The following is a 21,266-nucleotide window of genomic DNA, read 5'->3' as shown; positions in this document are numbered from 1 at the left end:
CAGCAACATGAAGAAGTTCAAATACTTCCCTGAAAATGCAAGTGTTGATAGTTGAAGCTATAAAAAGGCAGAGAATTTTGGCTTTTATAGGTGGGCCATAATGTACAAGATTAAAGAAGTAATCGATTTTGACAGAAGATTTATTAATGGCATGGTGCTGTTTTGGTAGTGTGAATCTAGAAAGTACATTAAAGCCAGAGAGAGCATTCAGCATAGATGCACTAGGCTGATTCCAAAGACAGGAATCTATAGCTATGAAGGGAGAATTGAGATTCAGGAACACTTTCTAGTGTAGCAGGGAATGCTAAGAGAAGATTTAATAGAGGTTTTTTAAAATTATTAAGGGTTTTGATAGAGTCAATAGGGAAAGTCTATTTACCAGCAGTCAGGAAGTTGTTAACAAAATATCGTGAAAAGAGTGAGGTTAGGAGAAACCTCCTTACACAGAAGATTGTTGAAGATTGTTGCTTTGCTGAAGGGAATGGTTGAGGCAAAGAGCATTGATTATTTTAAAGGTAAATTGAGGCACAAAATGTACATGCCTATGGAGAAAGAGAGAAAGCAGGGCAGTGATATTAATTTTAGACTGACCTAATAAAGAGCGTGCGCAGTTATAATTCAGTGAATATCATTGACTGAATTTGATTGCTGCTGTTCCTAGTCTTGTTGATGGGCCCTGTACACACTCCATTACATCATTTTTAAACCGGTTTGTGTAACAATCAGACAACGCAAATGTTGTTTGGATTCTGTTGATGTTTTCCACCTGTTTGGTTGATATCCCTGTAAATGAACTGTGAACCAACTAATCGGAAAGCTGACACTACAGACAGATGGATCGATACAAATAATATTATTTTATACACATATGTCAAGACATACATGCAAGACACCTACTTTTCAGAATGGTTTGGAAATTGCAAACAACGGTTTTACTAATGGGGTCCCTGCCTCCTTGTTGTGGGACATCTTTTCAAATACCAAATTTAATAAGGATTCAGACACTTGGCTCTTTAGATATTCTAGAGTTACAAGTTGTATTTTCTTGTTACTAAATTATTGCTGTTAAATAAAATGCAAATTTAAAAATGGTTCTGAATTGTACTGCCTTTGGAGGCAGCAAATTACACTGTTCTTTGTCTCCCTAGGTGACGGTGGAAGCCCCAGAAGAACCACTGTTCCCTGCTGAAGAGTTATATGGAGTAGTTGGTGATAATCTGAAAAAAAGTGTTGATGTCAAAGAGGTATAGACTTATGAAAGGTTTTCCAGTTAACATGGAACCATGGTTCGTTCATCTGGGTTTGAAGGAACATGCCTAAGCTGTTAAGAATGTAATTTATATGTGTGTAACACTAAATTGAGATATCTTTCAACATTTTTGAGAAGATGGAGCTTGGAGACAGGATTTTCCATTTTAATTTACGCACTGAACATACATATTGACACGCAAAATGTTTTCTTGGGCTTTATTTTCACAAGGCAGACACTAAATTGGTTGGGAAAGGCATGCCCAGCAAATTATCCATTATACCGTATCTTATCTTATAGGCTTGTTACTTGTATCTTATAGGCTTTTAGTAAACCAAATTTCTGATCAGTAGATACATATGTGGCTGGGCTGCATTGTAATGGAAGAGTTTTGCTTGCAAGCCTTATCCACCTGTCATCTCTGCTATTTGGCTCCTGGTCTGCCAATGCCTTGAAATTAAAATTCTCATCCTTGTGTTCAAATCTCTTCATTGCCTCATCCCGCCCTACTTCTGTAAATTTCTCGAGTCCACAATCCTCCAAGATCTCTGCATTTCTCCAACTCTACAAAACCTCTGTGTTCCTTCAGCTCTGGGCTCATGTGAATCTTCCATTTCCTTTCCCCAACTATAGGCAGCTTGGACCATCTGCTTAGGAATTCCCTCCCCGAACCACTTTGTCTCTCCACCCATCTCTGTTTAAGACGCCGTTTAAAACTTATCTCTTTGACCAAATATTTGGTTACTTTCATGGGATAAAAGAAGGCAGCTCATAGCAATCTCCTTGATGGCAACTAAGGTTAGGCAATAATTTGGTCTTCCCAATGACACCCACATTTCAGTTATTTTTTAAAAGAAACCCACCTTAATGTCTACTTTTTTGGTTTGGTGTCAATTTATATCTGATTACTCTCCTGTGAAACACCTTTGAATGTCTTACTACATTAAAAGCACTACATAACTGCCAGTTGTTGCTGATTTGAGTATGCTTATTAAACAGAAATATTTCCAGAAAGACCATTGTTAAATATCTTGATTGTTGAAAAACTACCAATGAGCGCTGACTTCAGCAACATTAAACCTTGGCTGCCTTGCCTGTTTTCAGGCTTAACTTTCCCAATAGATATCACTCATGGTTTCCTTTCATTGTGCTACAATTTGGGCTGTAAAATATATGGGGCAGAATTTTATGGACCTCCTCTGGCAGGGTTGCAGGTGGGTGTGCCTGTTAAATTCCCCAGGTGGCTTTCCTGCCATCTGTAAGGATTTGGACACTATGCTAATCCAGGGCAGGAAAATTCTTGTCGAGGAATAACCAAATTGGCAAAAAGGACAATCACTAATTTAGAATGCGAACAAACAAGGTTTATTGGACAATAAAGATTCATACTTTACATTTCATTCACGAGGCATGGCATGATACCTAAGTTCAATGCATGTCATTCTGTCTTTCCTGTGGATCCTGGGACTTCTAGGGGTCTTTCTCTTCTTGGTTTCTTGAACTTGGTCTCTTGAATCACGACGTCGTTTGAGATTTTAGCTTAGCCAACTTAACTCTAACATACATATAAATCCCTTTGCAGCTTTAAGACTTCAACTCTAGTGGATCCTTTTCCAAGCCACAACTTCCCAGTCTACCTCAACTGCTGAAGCTACACACTGCCTGCTGAGTGTTTTCTCTCTAAGGCAATTAATTTAGCCCTGGGGGTGGGTGGGGGGGGGGGTTGGGGTGGGAGGGGGGGGGGGGGGGGGGTTGGGGTGGGGGGAGTGGGGGTGGGGGAGGGTGGGGTGGGGGGAGTGGCGGTGGGTGGAACCCCGCCATCTGTTAAATTCTGCTCATGGTTCCATAATAAAATTCTGTACAAAAATCAAAAATGGAGATTGAGTTGGTTGGTTGCTGATAATACATTATTATCTTTCCAGGTTATTGCCAGGATAGTGGATGGAAGCAGATTTAATGAATTCAAAGCCTTTTATGGAGACACTTTAGTTACAGGTACAATTTTTGATCTAGAATATAGATCTGTCTGTAAAAGGTACCCATATCTTTCAATGCATCAAGGTCAAATCTATGTAAAGATTTAATTAAAGTGTAACTTGCACTTTTATTATGCACAGATAATAACAAAGTCTATATTTGTGATAAACTACCAGACTTTTACTTTGTTGGTCCACCTCATGCAAAGCAACAATATTTTTTACATTGTTTTGGAAAGGTACAATGATAGTTATAATAAGAACAGTTACCAAAGAAGGTTATGGTTGTTCAGAAAGAGTTTGTTACATACTGTTGCTTTGAAAGTATACTTCTCGGGTAACCAGTATCTTGGAAGAATAAAAATGGAAAATAGGTGCACACTACAGAAGATGACAGGGATTTCAGTAACTCTAGGGCAACTTAGCTACTACCTATTTGATAATATTTATAGCAAAAAGCAGCATCCTGCTGGTATAAGCAATAGAATGGTTACTTCTCAGATGGACAATTTAGACGTTGGAGCTCCAGGACTTTTGATTGTTGCATTCCACCTGCCTGGTTCAGTCTATACATGAACTAGTCTGTTAGATGAGATAAACAAGAACAACTTGCATTTATATAGTGCCTTTAATGTAGAAAAATGAGCTCAAGAGATTTCACAGAAGTGTAATCTGACAAAAATGGATCTAAAGTGTAGATGTTAGGAGGATAATTAAAATCTTAGTCAGAGAGGTAGGGTGGAATCGTTCCAGATTTGCACTAAGTGTGGTAGCAGGTGGGGAAAAGGATGTTTCATCCACTGGCTGCAGTGGCGGCTTTTCACACCGCATTGTCCCATTCTCGGCGTGTCCCACCTCATTAATAATTCATTCCCGGGAAACATGCTGGGTTGCTGGCGGAGTGGCCTCTGATTCGCTTGCCCGGCCATCACCTCAGGCCTTTGGTAAACGAGGCACTGTATTTAAAGGCCGCCCCTGCACAGAGCTAGCACTCTTCAAGGAACTGGGAACTGACGGCTGCCAAAGGGAATAAACATGCTGCCCCCAAATTTAGTGACACCTCCCTATTGGATGCAGTGGAGGTCCGCTGCAATGTAATCTACCCCCACTCTGGGCGAAGACCAGTAAGCAAGGCCACCAATCCAGCATGGGAGGTGGTGGCAGCAGTGGTCAGCGCCAATGCCTTTCAAAAGAGGACAGCCTTCCAGTGCAGGAAGAAGATGAATGCTCTCATCCGTTCTGCCAGGGTAAGCCACTCTTCTCATCACTCTCAACTCTCTCTCACACACACCCATCACACACATGCGCATACACGTACGCACACCCATCACACGCATGCGCACACACACCCCTCCATCACACTCTCACACACACCCCCCCCCACACACACACAGACACACCCCCCACACCACACACCACAGTGATCTCACACCTCAAGAGACAACACCGCTAACAAGTTCACACACACCCTCACATCTCCAGCAGAGGCATATCCACTGGAGGTTGCGTCCTCATTCGGTCCATGGCTCTGCAAACCACACAAACATTCCACACAGTGCCATGTGTCCTGCTCACACTCTCTCCATCTGTTTTCATGCAGGAGAAGCTGGCTCACAACAGCAGGGGCAGGTCCCAGACCGGGGGTGGAGTGGATCACATTAGACCCCTCACTCACTTTGAGGAGTGTGCCATTGTGCAGACTGGTGAGGACGTGGACCCTGCTTGTGTCAACGGTGAGATCGGCGGTGAACACCCACGTGGGGATCCTGCACCACATCAACCCTCTCTCAACGCAACTGAGAGTGCTCTCCCTCCTGTTTTTGACTCTGCTGCCATGCACTAATCATCTCAACTTTTGTTCATAGGCATCTGTGCCAAGCAACCCGACACCTTCAGCCAGCCAGTCCCTCAGCTCCATCCAAGTCCTCACCTCCAGCCAAGAGGACAGCTCCTCCATTGAAGAGCTGGAAATAAGCAGCTTGGAAGACCCATCAAAGCGCTACACACACTGTCCACCAGCGTAGAGATACACACCTTGGTGGAACCTAGATCTAGAGCAGGCTCGGGTTCACAACCTGGTGGTCACCGCACGGACACAAGTTCGCAGCAGGAGGAGGCAGGTTCATCCCAGCCCCCACGGCACTCGGAGGACTGCTGGGAAAGAGGCATCTATGAGATCCGAGTCAGATGACGAGCCTCTGGATTCAGCCTTCCAACTCATCGTGGAGAGTCAGCAGAAGGCGGGGGAAAATCGCGCAGAGCTGTTGGAAGCCCTCAACAGAATGGTTCATGAGTTGGAGGAGTGCATCTGCCTGCTCTCTGATAAAGTGGTGCCCACGTGTACACACATTGAGGTCTTCATGGAGCGGAAATCATGGAGACCCTGGTCCAGCAGCTCACAGAGATGTGCACAAACCTGCACTCCATCATGGTAGCCGCGGGTGAGTTCCTGCATTGGCAAAACAAGAGGGAAATGGGACACCTCGATGTCCCTCCAGCTGCTCCTTCCCCTCAAGGAGTCATGCTGGGGCTCACGGGTACCCACGGAGGAGGAGCGGCAATTGGACACCCCTGGAATTCCATCCAGGAATCTTAGAGGCTGTCCTCTCCCTCCGAGTCTTCTCTGTCTGTGACCCCCTAAACCTTGTCCTCTGTCACCGCAGAGGGAGCAGCTGGCCCACAGGAAGACAGCCAAAGCAATCTGGGGCCCTCGAGGCCTCAGCTCTCCAGAGGACCCACACCGAAGTCATCAGAGACAACCATTTCACAGGCTGTCTTCACACCTCCTGTGAATGTCAGGGCAGCACCTAGAAGAAATGGTAGGCCTAGAAAAGTTAAGAATTTCTGATCACAAGGGGTGAACACAGGTGAATACATTTTGTCATTTTATAATCTGAAAATATATTCACTTTCACTTCATTTACAGGCTTTGTGAGTCCTAACCCTGCATCCCCCCCTCCCCACAAGTAGCAGTTTAGTTGCACGTAGCCTGTGCTTCTGCAGTGATTCTGGAGGGAGAAATGTGTGTGTGTGGCAGGGCCTTTCAGAGTCTTGGGTAAGCATTCTCTCATGCACACGGAACCTTCCTCCATTACACTCATCTCAATGTCTTGAGCATTTTCAGTGCTACCTGCCGGGGTTCTCTTTCAGTTGTCTATCCGAGCTGACCTGCATCTCCGGCCACCCACTGATCGCACTCCCATGCAGCATCTGTGCCCGTCCATTACAAGGCTTCTCTCGCTTTCGATTTTAAGAAAATGGTTGTAGTGTTAGTGTTTTTTTCTCAGCTCCCTTGTCCTTTCCCCTCCCTCGGATACCCATGTCCTTTCCCCCATCACTGTTAACCCTCCTGGCATCACCTTCCACCTCCCCACTGTCACCTACCAGTCAGAACCCTTTTCTTTCCAGGATGACCAGGTGAACGTGCACATTCCCTACCTTCCTGAGAATCCCACCCCAATCCACATCGACCTCCCCGACTTCCTCCTCCCCATCCCCAGGGTCCGTGTCTGCCTCCAAGTTCCCACCAACCACCCTCGCCGTCCCTTCTACCGCTACAGTCGCACTCTCACCCTCCCACCCTTCCGGCTCACTCTGCCCCTTTCATAGACACCTTTCCCTCCTACCGCGACCACACTCATTTCGCTTTTTGGAGGCAGTCATTGACACCACAGATAGCTCCCTTGCACGTTCACCTGGACATCGCCCCCATACCCCCTCTTCCAACCTCACTCCCTCCTCCACCCTTATTCCCTTCTTCCCCCCCACCAGACTCCTTCCTCTTCCTGAACACCTTTCCCTGCCCCCTCCCCCTCCCCTGAACTCCTTCCTCCCCCTGGACTCCATCCTCCCCACGAAGCCCTGCCCCCCTCCGAATTCCTTCTCTTACCTTCCTCCCCCCTTACACCTACGTCCCTAGTTGCCGCATTCTCCCCCGTTGCACCCTCCTCCCCTGTACTCCCTTCCCTCCTCCCAACCTCATCTCCTACTGACATCTTCACTCCCCCCAACTTCGTGCACCTTTCCCTCCCAGTCAAACCTAGACCTCCCTCTCTCACCCCCTTGCCCACGGTACACTTTCCTCTCCGACTCACAGCTGGACCTTCCTCTCCTCCACCTTGACGGTCATCCTTAGCAGCCCACAGCCAAGACTGTGATGTCCCAAAGCAGACCCCAGACATCAATGGAGACCTCCCATCTTCTGCGAGCTGCTTTATGGCAGAGCCATGTCCATGAGAATCCACCCAGCACCCAGCATGCGGTGAATGTGTTCCTCCAAGTTCCGATTGCTGTAGGGCTCCAGCATCTTCAGCTCCTCGGTTATCCGCGATGTGAGCAAGGCCCTCACGGTAAGTCCCAGCTTCTGCACGTCACGCTTGTCAAGACGTGCTCTGGGCCAGCATGTTTTCCTGCCGACATGGGCAGTAAATTTGATGTTGGGGGATGATTCCAACAAGCAGGGCTTATGATTAAATGCAAATGTATAAAATGACGTTCCCGACGTGCGGCAGTGGGAATTGCGGCCCACCATTGACGGGTGGAGCGGACGATCGCAAACTGGTTTCACGATGGCGTGAAAACGATGTTTGGCTTTCTCGCCATATTGTCCGCTCACGCCTGCCATGACGCCCGATGTCAACAGGGATGGAAAATTCCGGCCGTAGATTTTAAGTAGGGCTAAAATGAAGACTGAGTTGGAGCAGCAGAGAGGTGTAGGCCTCCAATCCCAGAGTATAGGGTGTAGCTAACAATGATGGAACATTGGGAGTGATAATGCACAAGAGGCCAGAGTTGGAGAGTTATAGGGCTGGAGACTAGATGGAGAGGATCAAGCTATGAAGAGTTTTGAATATAAGGGTGAGAATATTAAATTTTGCTGAAGACCAGGAGCCAATGTAGAACTGCGAGCATAGGTGTGATAGGTAGGAAGTATATGATATGATATGGGCAGCAGAATCTTTGAATGAGCTGAAGTTTATGGAGGATGAATGATGGGAGGTCAGCCAGGACAACATTGGAATAGTGAAGTTTAGAGATGGCAAAGTCATGGATGAGCGTTTCAGCCGTTGGTGCGCTGATTCAGAGGCGGATGGAAGAAGGCACTCATTGTGATGGAGAGGATACGGGGTCGGAAACTTAGCTAAGTGCCAGATATGAGGTTGAGGCTGCGAATAGCCTGGTTCAACCAGATATGGTGACGAAGGAGGGAGATGGTGAGGGAACGTAGTTCGTGTCAGATGGATTTTTAAGAAGATATTCTTTCATAGAATGTGGGCGTCACTGGCAAGACCAACATTAGTTTCCCATCTGTAATTGCTCTTGAGAAGATGGTAGTGAGCTGCCGCCTTCCCACATTGCAGGCATTTGTGTTATGGCACAATCAATGGTACATGATGAGCTGCTCAAATCCCAAAGGGAAACTTGAAATAACTGCCACAACTGTTTTGCAATATGTATAAATTTCGAGATGCGTGCCTTGAATTCAGTAGCAATAAGAACACCAAGTCTTATAGGTTTCTTACAGAACTAAATTAAACCTTTATTAAATAGATACATAGATCTACAAATTACTACTATGATAATTTCTAAATCCCCTAGTTAATCGAACTTCCAGTTACACTTTTGTTAAGGCAACAGTAAGACACACAGATTTTAAAAGACCCAGGCAAAGAAACATGGTACCCTGAACAATCTAATTCAAAGTGAGTTTTCTTAACTTCAGCTCTTTGTAGACAGCAGCTTGAGGCTTAGATGCTGGAGATTTTCATACTTGTTAGATCTTAGAAAGCCTGTCCTTACACACAACCTTTGCTCCTTTATACATATTTTCCCTATTGAATGCAAATTCCCATTGTTTCACTATGGCCAGAATTTTCCCGTCGGCGATTTGGGGCCGGGGCTTGCTCTCCGACAGGAAAATGACGCGGGATGACGTTGGGAGGAACCCATTTAAATTTTTAGGAAGGCGGGCGGACAGCGAAATCAGCTGTTCGCCTGCCGACCTGTCAATGGCCAGTTGGTGCCATTGACAGGATCATTAAGCTCATTGAAAGAATTGCCCGTCCAACCTTAAGGCTGGCTGGCGGGCAGGCCAGGAGCCCCAGTGGGCTTCTGAAAAAACATGACAGCTCATCCACCAGCGGGATGAGGTTTCATGTAGGGTTTAAAAAACTTTAATAATTAAAGTTTTAGTCAAATTTATTAACATGTCCCATCTTGTGTGACATTGTCACATGAGGGGGACATGTTAAGGATTTTTTAATTTTTCTATTTTTAATGTTTGAACAACTTTCAGCGATCTCTCTGAGGCAGCACTTAGCCTCAGGGAGATGTGCGCTCTTTCGTGCGCATGTGCGAAAGAGCGCACTCTCGCATTTGGGCAATCCCCCCCGCCCACACAGGAAGCGCAAAGCACTTCCCACCTGGCGTCACGCTGGGCGGGCCTTAATTGGCCCGCCCACTTAAAATGGCGGCAGGGCCCGCTTCTCCAGTGGGGATCGACTCCCTGCCCGCCGGAGATTGAGTCGGGCCCACCTGCCCGGTAGGCAGAAAATTCTGCCCACTGTTTCTGAACTTCTCTTGGCTAGGTGTAATATTTCACTCCCCCTTTGAAATCCATCTAGTCTGGTTTATTTAAAAATGCTAATGTTCCCTTTACACTTATGTCTACCTACTTAACATTTCAAACCTCGCTTACCTTCTAAGACATTGAAGCCGTCAGACTAGTTGCCTTTAATTCAATTAAGACACACACACACACACACACACACAGAAATAGACCCATAGACACAGACCCCATAATTACTGTGCAATAAATTCCAATAGCATTATGAGAATTATTATATCTTCCTGACATTTGTGTCATGATATACCATGTCTTCAAATAACTAGGTAAGAATTATCAATCACAACAGTGTCATGAACACTTTAACCATAGAAAATGTTCATCTTCAAGGACTGATAACATTCTGGAAGAATTTGTGTTTTGAAAGACACTGTCCCTTAAAGGGTTAATGCAGGACTCTGCTATTCCTGAGAGAAAAAAATCCTTTTACAAGAAAAGGTAATTAAGCAATTATTAAGAAGCTGGAAACCTCTTGACCCTGGTGGACTGTGTACAAAAGGGGTCACATGGTGGTTTACGGCTCTGAAAAAACCATGCCTGGAAAAACAGTGTTTAAAAGTTGATTTTGATTTTGCTTTGAGAAGAGAAATGACCAATTGCATGTGAAAGGAAAACAGCAGCCATTTTTCAGTCCAGAGCTACTCCTCAGCCAGAAGTGAATATAAGCTGCTCCCAAGTAGTTATGTGCTGTAATAGAGTACCTGCAAGTGTTCCTCGAGTCCATCTGAAAAGCAGTGCAAGAGTCATCAACTGTTTTGCAGATCAGCACTGAGAAACCAACCGTATAACCCAGAGGCCATTTCAAGGACTCCACCATCTTTCCTTATCCCTTGAACCATTGACTTTTCAGCTTTGGCAGAGTTCCTCTTTTTTTTGTGTGTGCGTTTGACTGATTGATTGATTGTACCATGAAAGACAATTAGTATACTATCATACTCCACCTTGTATGTGGATAAGCTTTGCCTTTCTATTTGACAAGACTGGTTTTATAATAAACTAATAAGTTTGTTGTTTGTTGAAAAAAGCCTGGTTAAAGTCTCTCTTATTCTGGGTAACAGACCAAAGGTAAATGGTTGGCCATTTTGGTGAATGAATCAAACTTTCAAACTAATGGTGCGACCTATGGAGGGGGTTGGCGGGGCTAGGTGAACTGCACACTCCTCCCATCCTGGTTGTAACAACAGAAAATGAAAATCGAGGCGGTGGTTTATGAAATTGTAACTTGCCAAAAGGCCTAATAGCACTTGTGGAAAATAATGTTGACATCTTTTCTTTACTTATGTCCAGTAATAAATGGGATAATCAGAGTAGTCAGATTAATTTGCTGGCTGGTTGCCTTTTGTCATTAGTTCGATGTTAATAGTGTAGAGGACTGCTCAAGCCTTTTACTCATTTAATTGTAACTTTTGAAATATGGTTAATTGTGATTTTGAAGCCTAGTCTTTAATTTTCTAAGAAAAAAAAAGCTAAATGCCTGCCCCGCCCAAACACTTTGCGACATATTTTTGAGAATAGTTAATTACAAACATTATTTAATTTTGTACTTTCAACAATTCATCTTAGAAACATAGCAAATAGGAGCAGGAGAAGGCCATTCAGCCCCTTGAACCTGCTTGCCTCATCTAGATTATGGCTGATCATTTACTTCAACATCACTTTCCCACACTATCCCCATATCCTTTGATGTCTTTAATATCTATAGGAACATAGAGCCATCTTCCAATAGCTCTTTCAAATATTACTGATATTACCAGTAACATTTAATCTACATTAATCTGTATGATTTTAAGATTTGCACAGTTAATGTCATCAAGCACTGTTTTTCATTTTTCATAGTCTAAACACATTTTTTATAGTCTAAGCCTCTGTTGACTGCCAGATTTTTCTTCCATTGCCATTTTTGCTTTTTCTAAAAACATTGCTGTCACTTAATTAGATTGATTCAAAAGCCATTAACTTTAAATTTGAGTCACTTTTTTACATGTAACTATAGCCATAATGAAGCAATCTCAGCATTGTTAAGTGTGCAAGCAGACCACAGGGCAACATCTGAGCCAAACACAGCAGGTGTGAGTTTGTAATGAAGCCACGTTGTGAACTTTTATTTTTCTATACACCAATATGAAATTTGCATTATATTTATTTTTACCCATTTATCACCTTCAAACACACTTCTTTGGTTCTCACAAAACTGCTGCAGAGGACATAGCTACAGATGATTGTGAATTTGCAAGGTATCTACTTAGTACGTTTTAATTTAGTAAACTTGGTCAATTTCCTACATTATATCAGTGACTACGCTTCAAAACTACTTCATGGGCTGCAGAGGATTTTGAGACATCCTGAAGTTGTCAAAGGTATTACATAAATGCAAGTCTTTCTTCCTTTCTAAATAATGTCTGTTAGAAAGATATCAGTGGCTGTACTGCTCACACTTTTTGCTATAAATTTGTATAAGGATCTGAATATGACTATGACATGCAATGCAACAATTTACGACCATGGTTCTGTTGCTATACTTTTCAAAATATCCTTTGTGTTTTTCCTCCTCTGGGATATGTTTAGGGTTTGCAAGGATTTTTGGATACCCAGTCGGCATCATTGGAAACAATGGAGTCCTTTTCTCAGAATCTGCAAAGAAGGTTTGTACACAGCATTTGTAGCATTACAATTATGATTATATGGATTTTGTGTGAGAGAAATGCCTGCAAATAACATTGTATTCAAATTAAAGTGTGTCCCTCACTGTAATCATATTTTAAAACCAGTTGTCTTAGCCAGCTAGATTGATAATAGCCAGTGGTGGTAATTGGAGAAAATGGAATGAGGGAAAAAATAGTCAGTGACAAGGTTATTGTGAGGTATCTTCTGGGTCCCTTGCAGTTCGCATTGTAATATTCATAAATGATTTGGAATGGATATTTCTAGGAATAGGAAATTTACTGATAAAATCAAGCTAATTAGCCAGGTGATTAATCTAAGAGAGCTTGCTCGTTTTCATAGTAACCAGGATGAATTGAACAAATGGACAAATGAAGGTGGGATTAATTCCCAAGTGCACAAATGTAAAGTATTCCTCATTAGAACATAAAGCATGAAATTTATATACCTAGTAGGTAGCTTGTCATTAGAAAATGTGATGGTGTTATCAGCAAGGCTAAACCGCACTTGACAAATCAAACAGATTGTTTTAATCCTGCATAACTCATTAGCACTGTTATGTTTGGAATATAATGTGTAATTTGGTTACAGCCTTTCTTTCTAAATAATGTCTGTTAGAAAGACATCAGTGACTAAACTGCTTAAAGGCACTGCAGAGAATTTAAAGCAAAATGGATTATTCCAGCAGAGTAGATTTTCAGCTTCACCATTTGGGTGGCGACTCACTCATTAATAGAACCTGCATTACTTTCATTCCATTACCACAAAAATGCTAGCCATATATTACTTCTTTCCTGAATCATGCCACCTTGCTGTTTGTGGGTACCTGCTATGCACAGCTGGCTGCTGTGTTTCCTACATTACAACAGTGACTATGCTTCAAAAGTACTTCATTGGTTCTAAAGCACTTTGATTTGCCTGATGGTCATGAAAGAACCTCCTTTCCTTCCCTCCTTCCTCTCTTCCATCTTTCCTTCTGCCATTCTTTCCTTTCCTTTCTTTCCTTTCCTTCCTTTCTTTCCTTTTCCTTTTGTGTTTGCATTGGTTGTGATCTTCCAAAATTTCCTAGATTCTGGAAAAAACCCAGCAAACTGAAAATGTAACAGCACTATTCAAGAAAGGAGGAAGATAAAAAGCAGGAAGCTATAAGTCAGTTAGTCCAACATCAATCATTGGGAAAATGCTAGAATCCATTAATATGGAGCAGTAGTAGGAATTTAGAAAATCATAATACAATCAGGCAGAGTCAACATGGTTTTGTGAAAGGGAAATCATGTTTAATAGAGTTGTTTGAGGATGTAACAAGCAGGATGGATAAAGGAGAATGAGTAGATGTACTCTTTGGATTTACAAAAGGCATTCAATAAGGTGCCACATAAAAACGTTCCTACACAAGGTAAGAGCTCATGGTGTTGGGGGTAATATATTAGCATGGATAGAACATTGACAAATGAACAGGAAACAGACAGTTGGGAGAAAAGGATAATTTTCAATTGGCAGACTGTAACTAGTGGAGTGCCACAGGGATTTACGATCCGTATTAATGACTTGGATGAAGGAACAAACAGTATTGTAGGCAAATTTGCTGATACAAAGATGGGTAAGAAAGCAAGATATGAGGAGGATACAAAGAATCAGCAAAGGGAGTTAGATAGGCTAAGTCGGTGGGCAAAAGTTTGGCAGATGGAGTATAATGTGGGAAAATGTGGGGTTGTTCACTTTGGTAGGAAGAATAGAAAAGCTCAATGTTATTTAAATGGAGACTGCAGAATGCTGCAATACAGAGGGATCTGGGTGTCCTTGTACATGAATGACAAAAAGTTAGCATGCAGGTACAGCAAGTAATCAGGGAGGCAAATGGAATGTTGGTCTTTACTGCAAGGGGAATGAAGTATAAAAGTAGAGAAATCTTGATACAACTATACAGGGCATTGGGAAGACCATACCTGGAGTACTCTATACAGTTTTGCTCTCCTTACTTAAGGAGGGATAAACATTGCATTGGGAGCAGTTCAGAGAAGGTTTACTAGGCTGATTCCTGGGACGAAGGAGTTGTCTTATGAGGAAAGTTTGAGCACATTGGATCTATACTCATTGGGGTTTAGAAGAATGGCGTAATCTTATTGAAACATAAAATTCTGAGAGGACTTGACAAGATAGATGCAAAGAGGATGTTTCCCCTCATAGGGGAACCTAGAATTAGGGAGCACAGTTTAAAAATAAGGGGTCTCCCATTTAAGACAGGGATGAGGAATTTCTTCCCCCAGAGCATTGTTACTCTTTGGAATTCTCTTTCCCAGAGAGCAGTTGGTGCTGGGCAATTGAATATATCCAAGTGAGTTAGACAGATTTTTGACCGACAAGGGAGTCAAGGGTTATGAGAAGCAAGTAGGAAAGTGGAGTTAAGGCCACAATCAGATCAGTCATGAACTTATTAAATGGCAGAGCAGGTTTGATGGGCTGAATGGCCTACTTCCTTATGATGTTATAATTAATTGCCCACTTTAGGGGCTCAGTTGACCCATGGGTGCGGCCTGCTAGATTCAACATGCTCCCTACTTTCAAACCCACCAGTGGGGGAGCATTAAATCCAGCCCCAAGTCTCAGGACCTGATAAGTCGGGGAATTTTTCCTTTTGCAGTTCTGAATCTGAAATAAATCTGTTGTTGATAATCCACAAACACACACCAATCTTGGAATTTATTAGTGGGAATGAAAAAGGACCATCTTTATGATGGCAACAGAGAGGAAGATCTGCACAAATTTCTTCTGAAAATACATCATAGTGACAGAAAGAACTGTTTCACCTGGCATTATATCTGTTCCTTTATAATATTTGAGGCTTTGTGTTTAACTGAAATCATTACATTTCTCCTTTAATGGATTGTTAAATCACCACAGTATCTATTTGAGCACTACACCATGTCTGGACTGAAGATTCAAAACATGTACAAAACTTTGATTATACTGATCTTTAGTTCTTGCATTGCCCTTTTTAAACCCAATGTACAGTTGTGAAATTACCAAAAGCAAGTTTTAGTTGTATAAACAAAGTGCACTTAAAACATGACATTATTAATAGAGGCAATTTGTGAGCTAACGGAATTCTGAAATGTTTGCTTGCACTAGTCAACTTCAGATTGAAATGTCCAAATGCTCAGTGACTTGAAATGTCACAACTGATTGAATCCAGGTGACATCAGCAGGCTTTAACTAGAGGTGCAGACAAGTCAGAAAGTCAATATGTTTCATCTTGTGAAAAATTACCTTGGTTTAAGGTTGAAGACTGATATTGACCTTCGGTTGCTGCTGATGATGGATGTTTTCATTAAATTTGTCATTATCTTGCGTCAGCCAGTCCTTTTTTAAATAAAGGGAATTATTATTTGATGAACTTTTAAGAGATGCTGGTCATTAATAAACTCCTACTATTTTTCTCTTCACTGCACCCTTCCCTACCCCCATTTTCTCTTCTCTGCTGGAATGCGACTTTTACCAGTGTACAGTTCTTAGCTCCCTTTGCCCATATTTTTGTGAACCTCAACAGTGAATCTCAACAGGTTATTCGATTAGGTGTGGGCAAGAACATGACAACAAAGCTCAACTCTGATGTCTACACATGTGTATTTTCCAAGAGGGTTTTTACAAGGAAATTGGGAGTGAACATCTTGGTGGCCCTTCTTCTGTAAACTCCTCCCCCACTTAAAGACACTGAGGAAAATTGTGTCCCTGCCATAGCTCCACTCAGAATCAAGTCTGGCTCTTTCTTTACCTCTTACATAATAGTACACACTTTTACAAGTTATGCTGTTATTTACAGATTTGATTTGCAAGCTTAATTCTGTTCATTGAAACTCAATGAATTTGAAATGTACATTTTTGCTGAATAGGCTATTCATTGGGCATTTAATAAATAGCGCCGGAAGATTTAGACCTTTATTCAAACAGTTCTGTTGTATGATCCTTGACATATATATTTTCATTTTATGGCCCAAGAGTTGAGTTAGTAGCCAGCTCAGTTGTGATTTATTTATTGGGATGAATAGCTTTGCATTCATTAGGGCATCCAACCATTTTGGGAGATGATGGGCTGTGCCCAGGCTGTATGTCACTTCTTTATTGAACATTGTCTGTAGTGGCTGTAGAGGCCAATTTGTGAGTGGCAGTCCCTTTTGCAGGTGACACAGATGAATAGCATTGGCCTGAGATTGACAGATGTTTTTTTCCTTCTGGCATGCTCTCTTTGTTGCCGTCTGCTTATTTCTTTTGTTCTTTGCTTTTTCCATGCTCTTCCTGACCGCTTGTCTCCAGGCACTCCCGTCAACCGTGAGGACTTCCCATGTATCAACTCCAATCCTGGTCAACTTAAGTCTCATTTGTAGACATTCTTGTATCGCAGATGTGGGCGACCTGTTGGTCTTGTGCCAATAGCAAGCCTGCCATAGAGCATGTCTTTGGGGATGTGGCTGTCATCTATTTGGCTCAAATGACCCAGCCTGTGGAGTCACCGCTATTCAAGAGAGCAAACTGCTGAGAATACCTGCATGTTGGTGTACTTCCACATTTGGCACTCTGTTTTGCCAAGAGATGCCTGATATTTATCTGAGGCAGCAGAGTTGGAAGTTGTTCAGCTGATTTTCTTGGCTTGCATAAGTTGTCCATGACTCACCACTGTGAAGGAGAGTGCTGAGAACACAAGCCTGGTACACATGGAGGTTTGTATTTTTAGTAAATTAGCTGTTGGTCCATGCTCAACTGAACTGATCTACAAGCTGTTGCAAGTGAATTTCAGAATGGGATACCAGCGCAGCATCATCAACAAACTGAAACTGATCAGCAAGGACATTACACACTTTGATCTTGGCGCGCAGTCTTGTCAAATTGAACAGCTCACTATCAGCTCTGGCTGCAGGTAGGCACCGTCATTTGAGTGCTGAAAGCTTACAATAGCAACATGAAGAAAAATATGCCAAAGAGAGTTGGCGCCAGGACACAGCCCTGCTTTACCCTGCCACTGATCTTGAAAGCCTCCAATGATGCTGTATTATAACTGATGAAACTGTGCATGTTCTGCTGGAAAGAAAAAATAACATACAGGAGCCCAGGCAGACAGCCTATTTTCCGCAGAAGTTTAAAAAGTTTGTTGCTGCTGACAAAGTCGAAGGCTTTGGTGAGGTCTATGAAGGCAATATGGAGTGGTCTCCGCTGTTCGCAGCATTTCTCCTGTAACTGCTGAAGTGAGAAAATTATGTCAACTGTCAATCTGTCACCTCTGAAGCTGCACAGAGACTCAGAGTAGATGCTTCATGCCAGGGTCTGCAATTTGGTCAAAGCAACACGAGAAAAGACCTTCCCCACAATACTTAACAAGGAGATGCCTCGATAATTGTTAGTCACTGCGATCCCCCTTGTGTACAAGGTGACTATTTTTGCATCATGCATGACTTGAGGCACAAATTTTTCTTTCCAATAGAGATACAAAAGTTCATGGAAATTCTGCAGCAGTGCTGGTTTTCCACTTTTGATGATTTCAGGTGGAATGCCATCATTTCCTAGGGCTTCACCACTGGCAAGCTGGTCAGTGGCCTTGTTGAGCTCTACATTGGTGGGCTCACTGTCCAGCTCCTCCATGACAGGAAAGCCTGGAATGGCGCTGAAAGCTTCTTCAGTGACGGCGTTCTTCATTACATAGAGTTCAAGATAGTGCTCCATCCACCTTTCCATCTGCTTGCTAGGTTCAGTAGTGATCATCCCTGTCTTTGTATTCAAGGGGGCGGATTTAATTGCTGCTGGACATGTTGATTTTTTGATTCCTTCATATATCCCTCTAGTATCCCTGGATTCAGCAGATTGTGTGCAGTTGCAGAATTTCAACAAGTATTGATTGGCATAGTGCCGAGAAGTCTGCTGAGACTTGATTCTGGCAGCTCTGAGAGTATCTCGGTTTTGTTTGCTGGTGATTTGGTTGTAGTTCATGAGGGCTCTCCTTTTGGTGCAGTAACTGGCTCCATTTCAGTCCAGTGAGCCTCAAACTAGGCAGCATTCCTCTGATCTTTTTCCCCATACACAGCAAGTGCAAAATTATAGAGGGTGTTGTGCAGATGATCCCACTTTGACATAGCACTCTGGTCTTGGGTTTTGTTGTTTGAAAGAGCCTGATCAAGGATGTTGAACTCCTGGGACGGTGGGACGGCAAATGTTGATCTGAGGATGACCTTTCTTCTTGGAATGGTATAGTTTCCTTGGTTGAAGCCTGACCCTGCTACACACTGTCAGCGTCACAGTCAGTGCTGTGATAGGTAGGAGTGATGAGGACACTGTCGAGGGTGTTTCATCTGGTGATGATGGGATCTAGCTGGTGCCAGTGACATGATCTTTGATGCCTCTAGGACGCCTTGTAGCGCAGCTTGGTTTGGAAGTCACAAACATCCATGGTAACAGCATAGCTCCAGCAACCTCTGTACATTTTCATTCATCTTGCCAATTCCTGGTGCATGTTGGCCAAGCTGTGTGGTCAGTATCCACCCTTGCGTTAAGGACCCCTAGAAGATACAGTCTCTCAGTGCTGAAAATTCTGCTCTTGGCAGCATAAGGTGCCACACAGAATTGATCCTCGACATTTGGGGTGGAGGTGAGAGTTGGGGCATATATACACATGAGATTAAGTAGGCCCGCGCTTGTTGACAAGCAATGAGTATGAAATTTACCTGAGCCTTCTGTGGGGAGTTCAATCATCCCGAGTAGAGTGTTTTTTAATGTGAAACCCACTCCATGCTCACATGTTGTCTCTTGAGTTTTCCCCTTCCAGAAGAATGTGTAATGTTTCTTTTTAAGGGATCCACTTTGAGCGAGCCTAGTTTCTTGCAGTGCAGCAATGTCCACATTGAGCTTTGTAAGTTTTTTGTCGATCATAGCTGTTTTGCGTGCGTCATCAACCTGTAGAAGGTCCTCAGTAAGGGCAGGACGCATGGTCCTTATGTTCCATCTTGCTATGCAAAAGACTGGTGCCTTCTTTGTTTTGTTTGTCTTGCCTGGTGTATTGATTAGCAACCCACCTGTCAAGAGATGACTCTCTAATTTTCAAGCACCTATTGAAGCAAGCAGGTCATGGCGGGAAAGCACCTTACTGACAGGGGGCTGCCCAGCTTGAGGCAGGCAATAGCTATCCAATGAGATGCGGTGATCTCTCCCACCACCGGAAGTAACCTCTGGCGCTCGTGCTCTATGTCAATTAAGCGAAAGCTTATAACCAGGAACTATTTTTTCCTGTGCTGTGCCAACATAAACAATGAAACTTGACTGTCCTCTCCAAGATGCAGGTGTGGGCAAATCGTATGGGGACCCCAAGTTGCATAAGCATCAAGGGGCCTCCCCCTCGGCATTGCTAGTTTTGTCCAAAGGAAAGGATGAACCAGTTACTCTTTGGTACCAGCTTTGCTGCAGGTGTTGCCAGAAAGCTGCCTGATAGGCAGCAGGTTACTGCCTACGGGAATCCACTCATGATTTTCTGTGAGGGTTTACTCCCATAGCCGCCTTCTCTCCTGAAATGCCCACAACTCAGTGGGGTTATTTACCCATAGCTGGGGATCTGGTTTATGGGCACCAGGGCATAACTACACCTTGGTGGGCCTGTATACCTCACATCTGGGGGCCAGGCCTCCTCTGAGTTCCCTGTAGTTTAGCCAGGATCCACGAGGTACCCAGTTTATGTATGTCACCATGAAGGGAGGCACTACATAGGGTTTGCTGATGAAGGGGCTGTGTCCTGGCGGGAGAGATTTACCCACTTGGCTCTCTTTTCACAATAGTTATACTGCTAATCAGCCATGAGAACTGAAAGCAAGAGGTGACAAGCAGACTGGCCACTTCACACCACCCACTATGCTAAAACACTTGGCTTATCACATCAACCGGAAGCACATATGGTGGATTCGCATTCACCTTTGACTATTTTGATCAATTAGTGTTAAAATGGTAGAAACAGAAATGCGAAGTAATGCATTTTGAGAACAAGAATAATTGGAATTTTTTATTTTTTATTCATTCATGTGTTGTGGGCTTCACTGGCTGGGCCAGCATTTATTGCTCATCCCTAGTTGCCCTTTGAAGGTGGTGGTGGTAAGCTGCCTTCTTGAACTGCTACAGTCCATGTGGTGTAGGTACATCCACAGTGCCGCTGGGAAGGGAGTTCCAGGATTTTGACCCAGCGACAGTGAAGGAATGGCGATATATTTCCAAGTCAGGATGGTGAGTGACTTGGAGGGGAATGTACAGGTGGTGGTGTTTCTATCTGTTTGCTGCCCTTGTCCTTCTAGGTGGTAGTGGTTGTGGGTTTGGAAGGTGCTGTCTAAGAAGCCTTGGTGAATTCCTGCAGTGCGTCTTGTAGATGGTACACACTGCTGCTACTGTGCGTCGGTGGTGGTGGGAGTGAATGTTTGTGGATGTGATGCTAATCAAGCGGACTGCAGAATGTTTTGGATTGGGGGAGAGTGGATTTTAGTAAAATAAGGCAGGATCTGGCCAAGGTAGACTGGGAACAGTTACTTGTGGGGAAATCTACAGAAGATCAGTGGGGGCCGTTCAAAAAGGAAATGGAGAGGGTACAGACTCAACATGTTCCCTCTAGGGTGATAGGAAGGAGTAACAAGCCCAAAGAACCATGGATGACCAGCGATATTCAGGATACAATGAGAAGGAAAAGAGAGGCTTTTAGCAGGTACAAGGGGAGCAAATCAGCAGAGGCATTAGTGGAGTA

The 21,266-nt window shown here is 43.5% G+C and overlaps 1 protein-coding gene across 1 annotated transcript in view; it reads left to right on the top strand.

The window, feature by feature from the left end:
- mccc2 (methylcrotonyl-CoA carboxylase subunit 2) overlaps positions 1-21,266 on the top strand; it is a 125,380-nt gene that overhangs the window by 67,436 nt on the left and 36,678 nt on the right. The window contains exons 10-12 of the mRNA XM_078564268.1: positions 1,149-1,244; positions 3,172-3,244; positions 12,416-12,492. Of these exons, the coding sequence (XP_078420394.1) occupies positions 1,149-1,244; positions 3,172-3,244; positions 12,416-12,492 (246 nt within the window). The remainder of the gene's footprint in view (positions 1-1,148; positions 1,245-3,171; positions 3,245-12,415; positions 12,493-21,266) is intronic.

This window comes from Cetorhinus maximus, chromosome 2 (genome assembly GCF_964194155.1).
Source record: "Cetorhinus maximus chromosome 2, sCetMax3.hap1.1, whole genome shotgun sequence".
NCBI lineage: Eukaryota > Metazoa > Chordata > Chondrichthyes > Lamniformes > Cetorhinidae > Cetorhinus > Cetorhinus maximus.
This window is presented reverse-complemented; position numbering and strand designations above follow the sequence as displayed.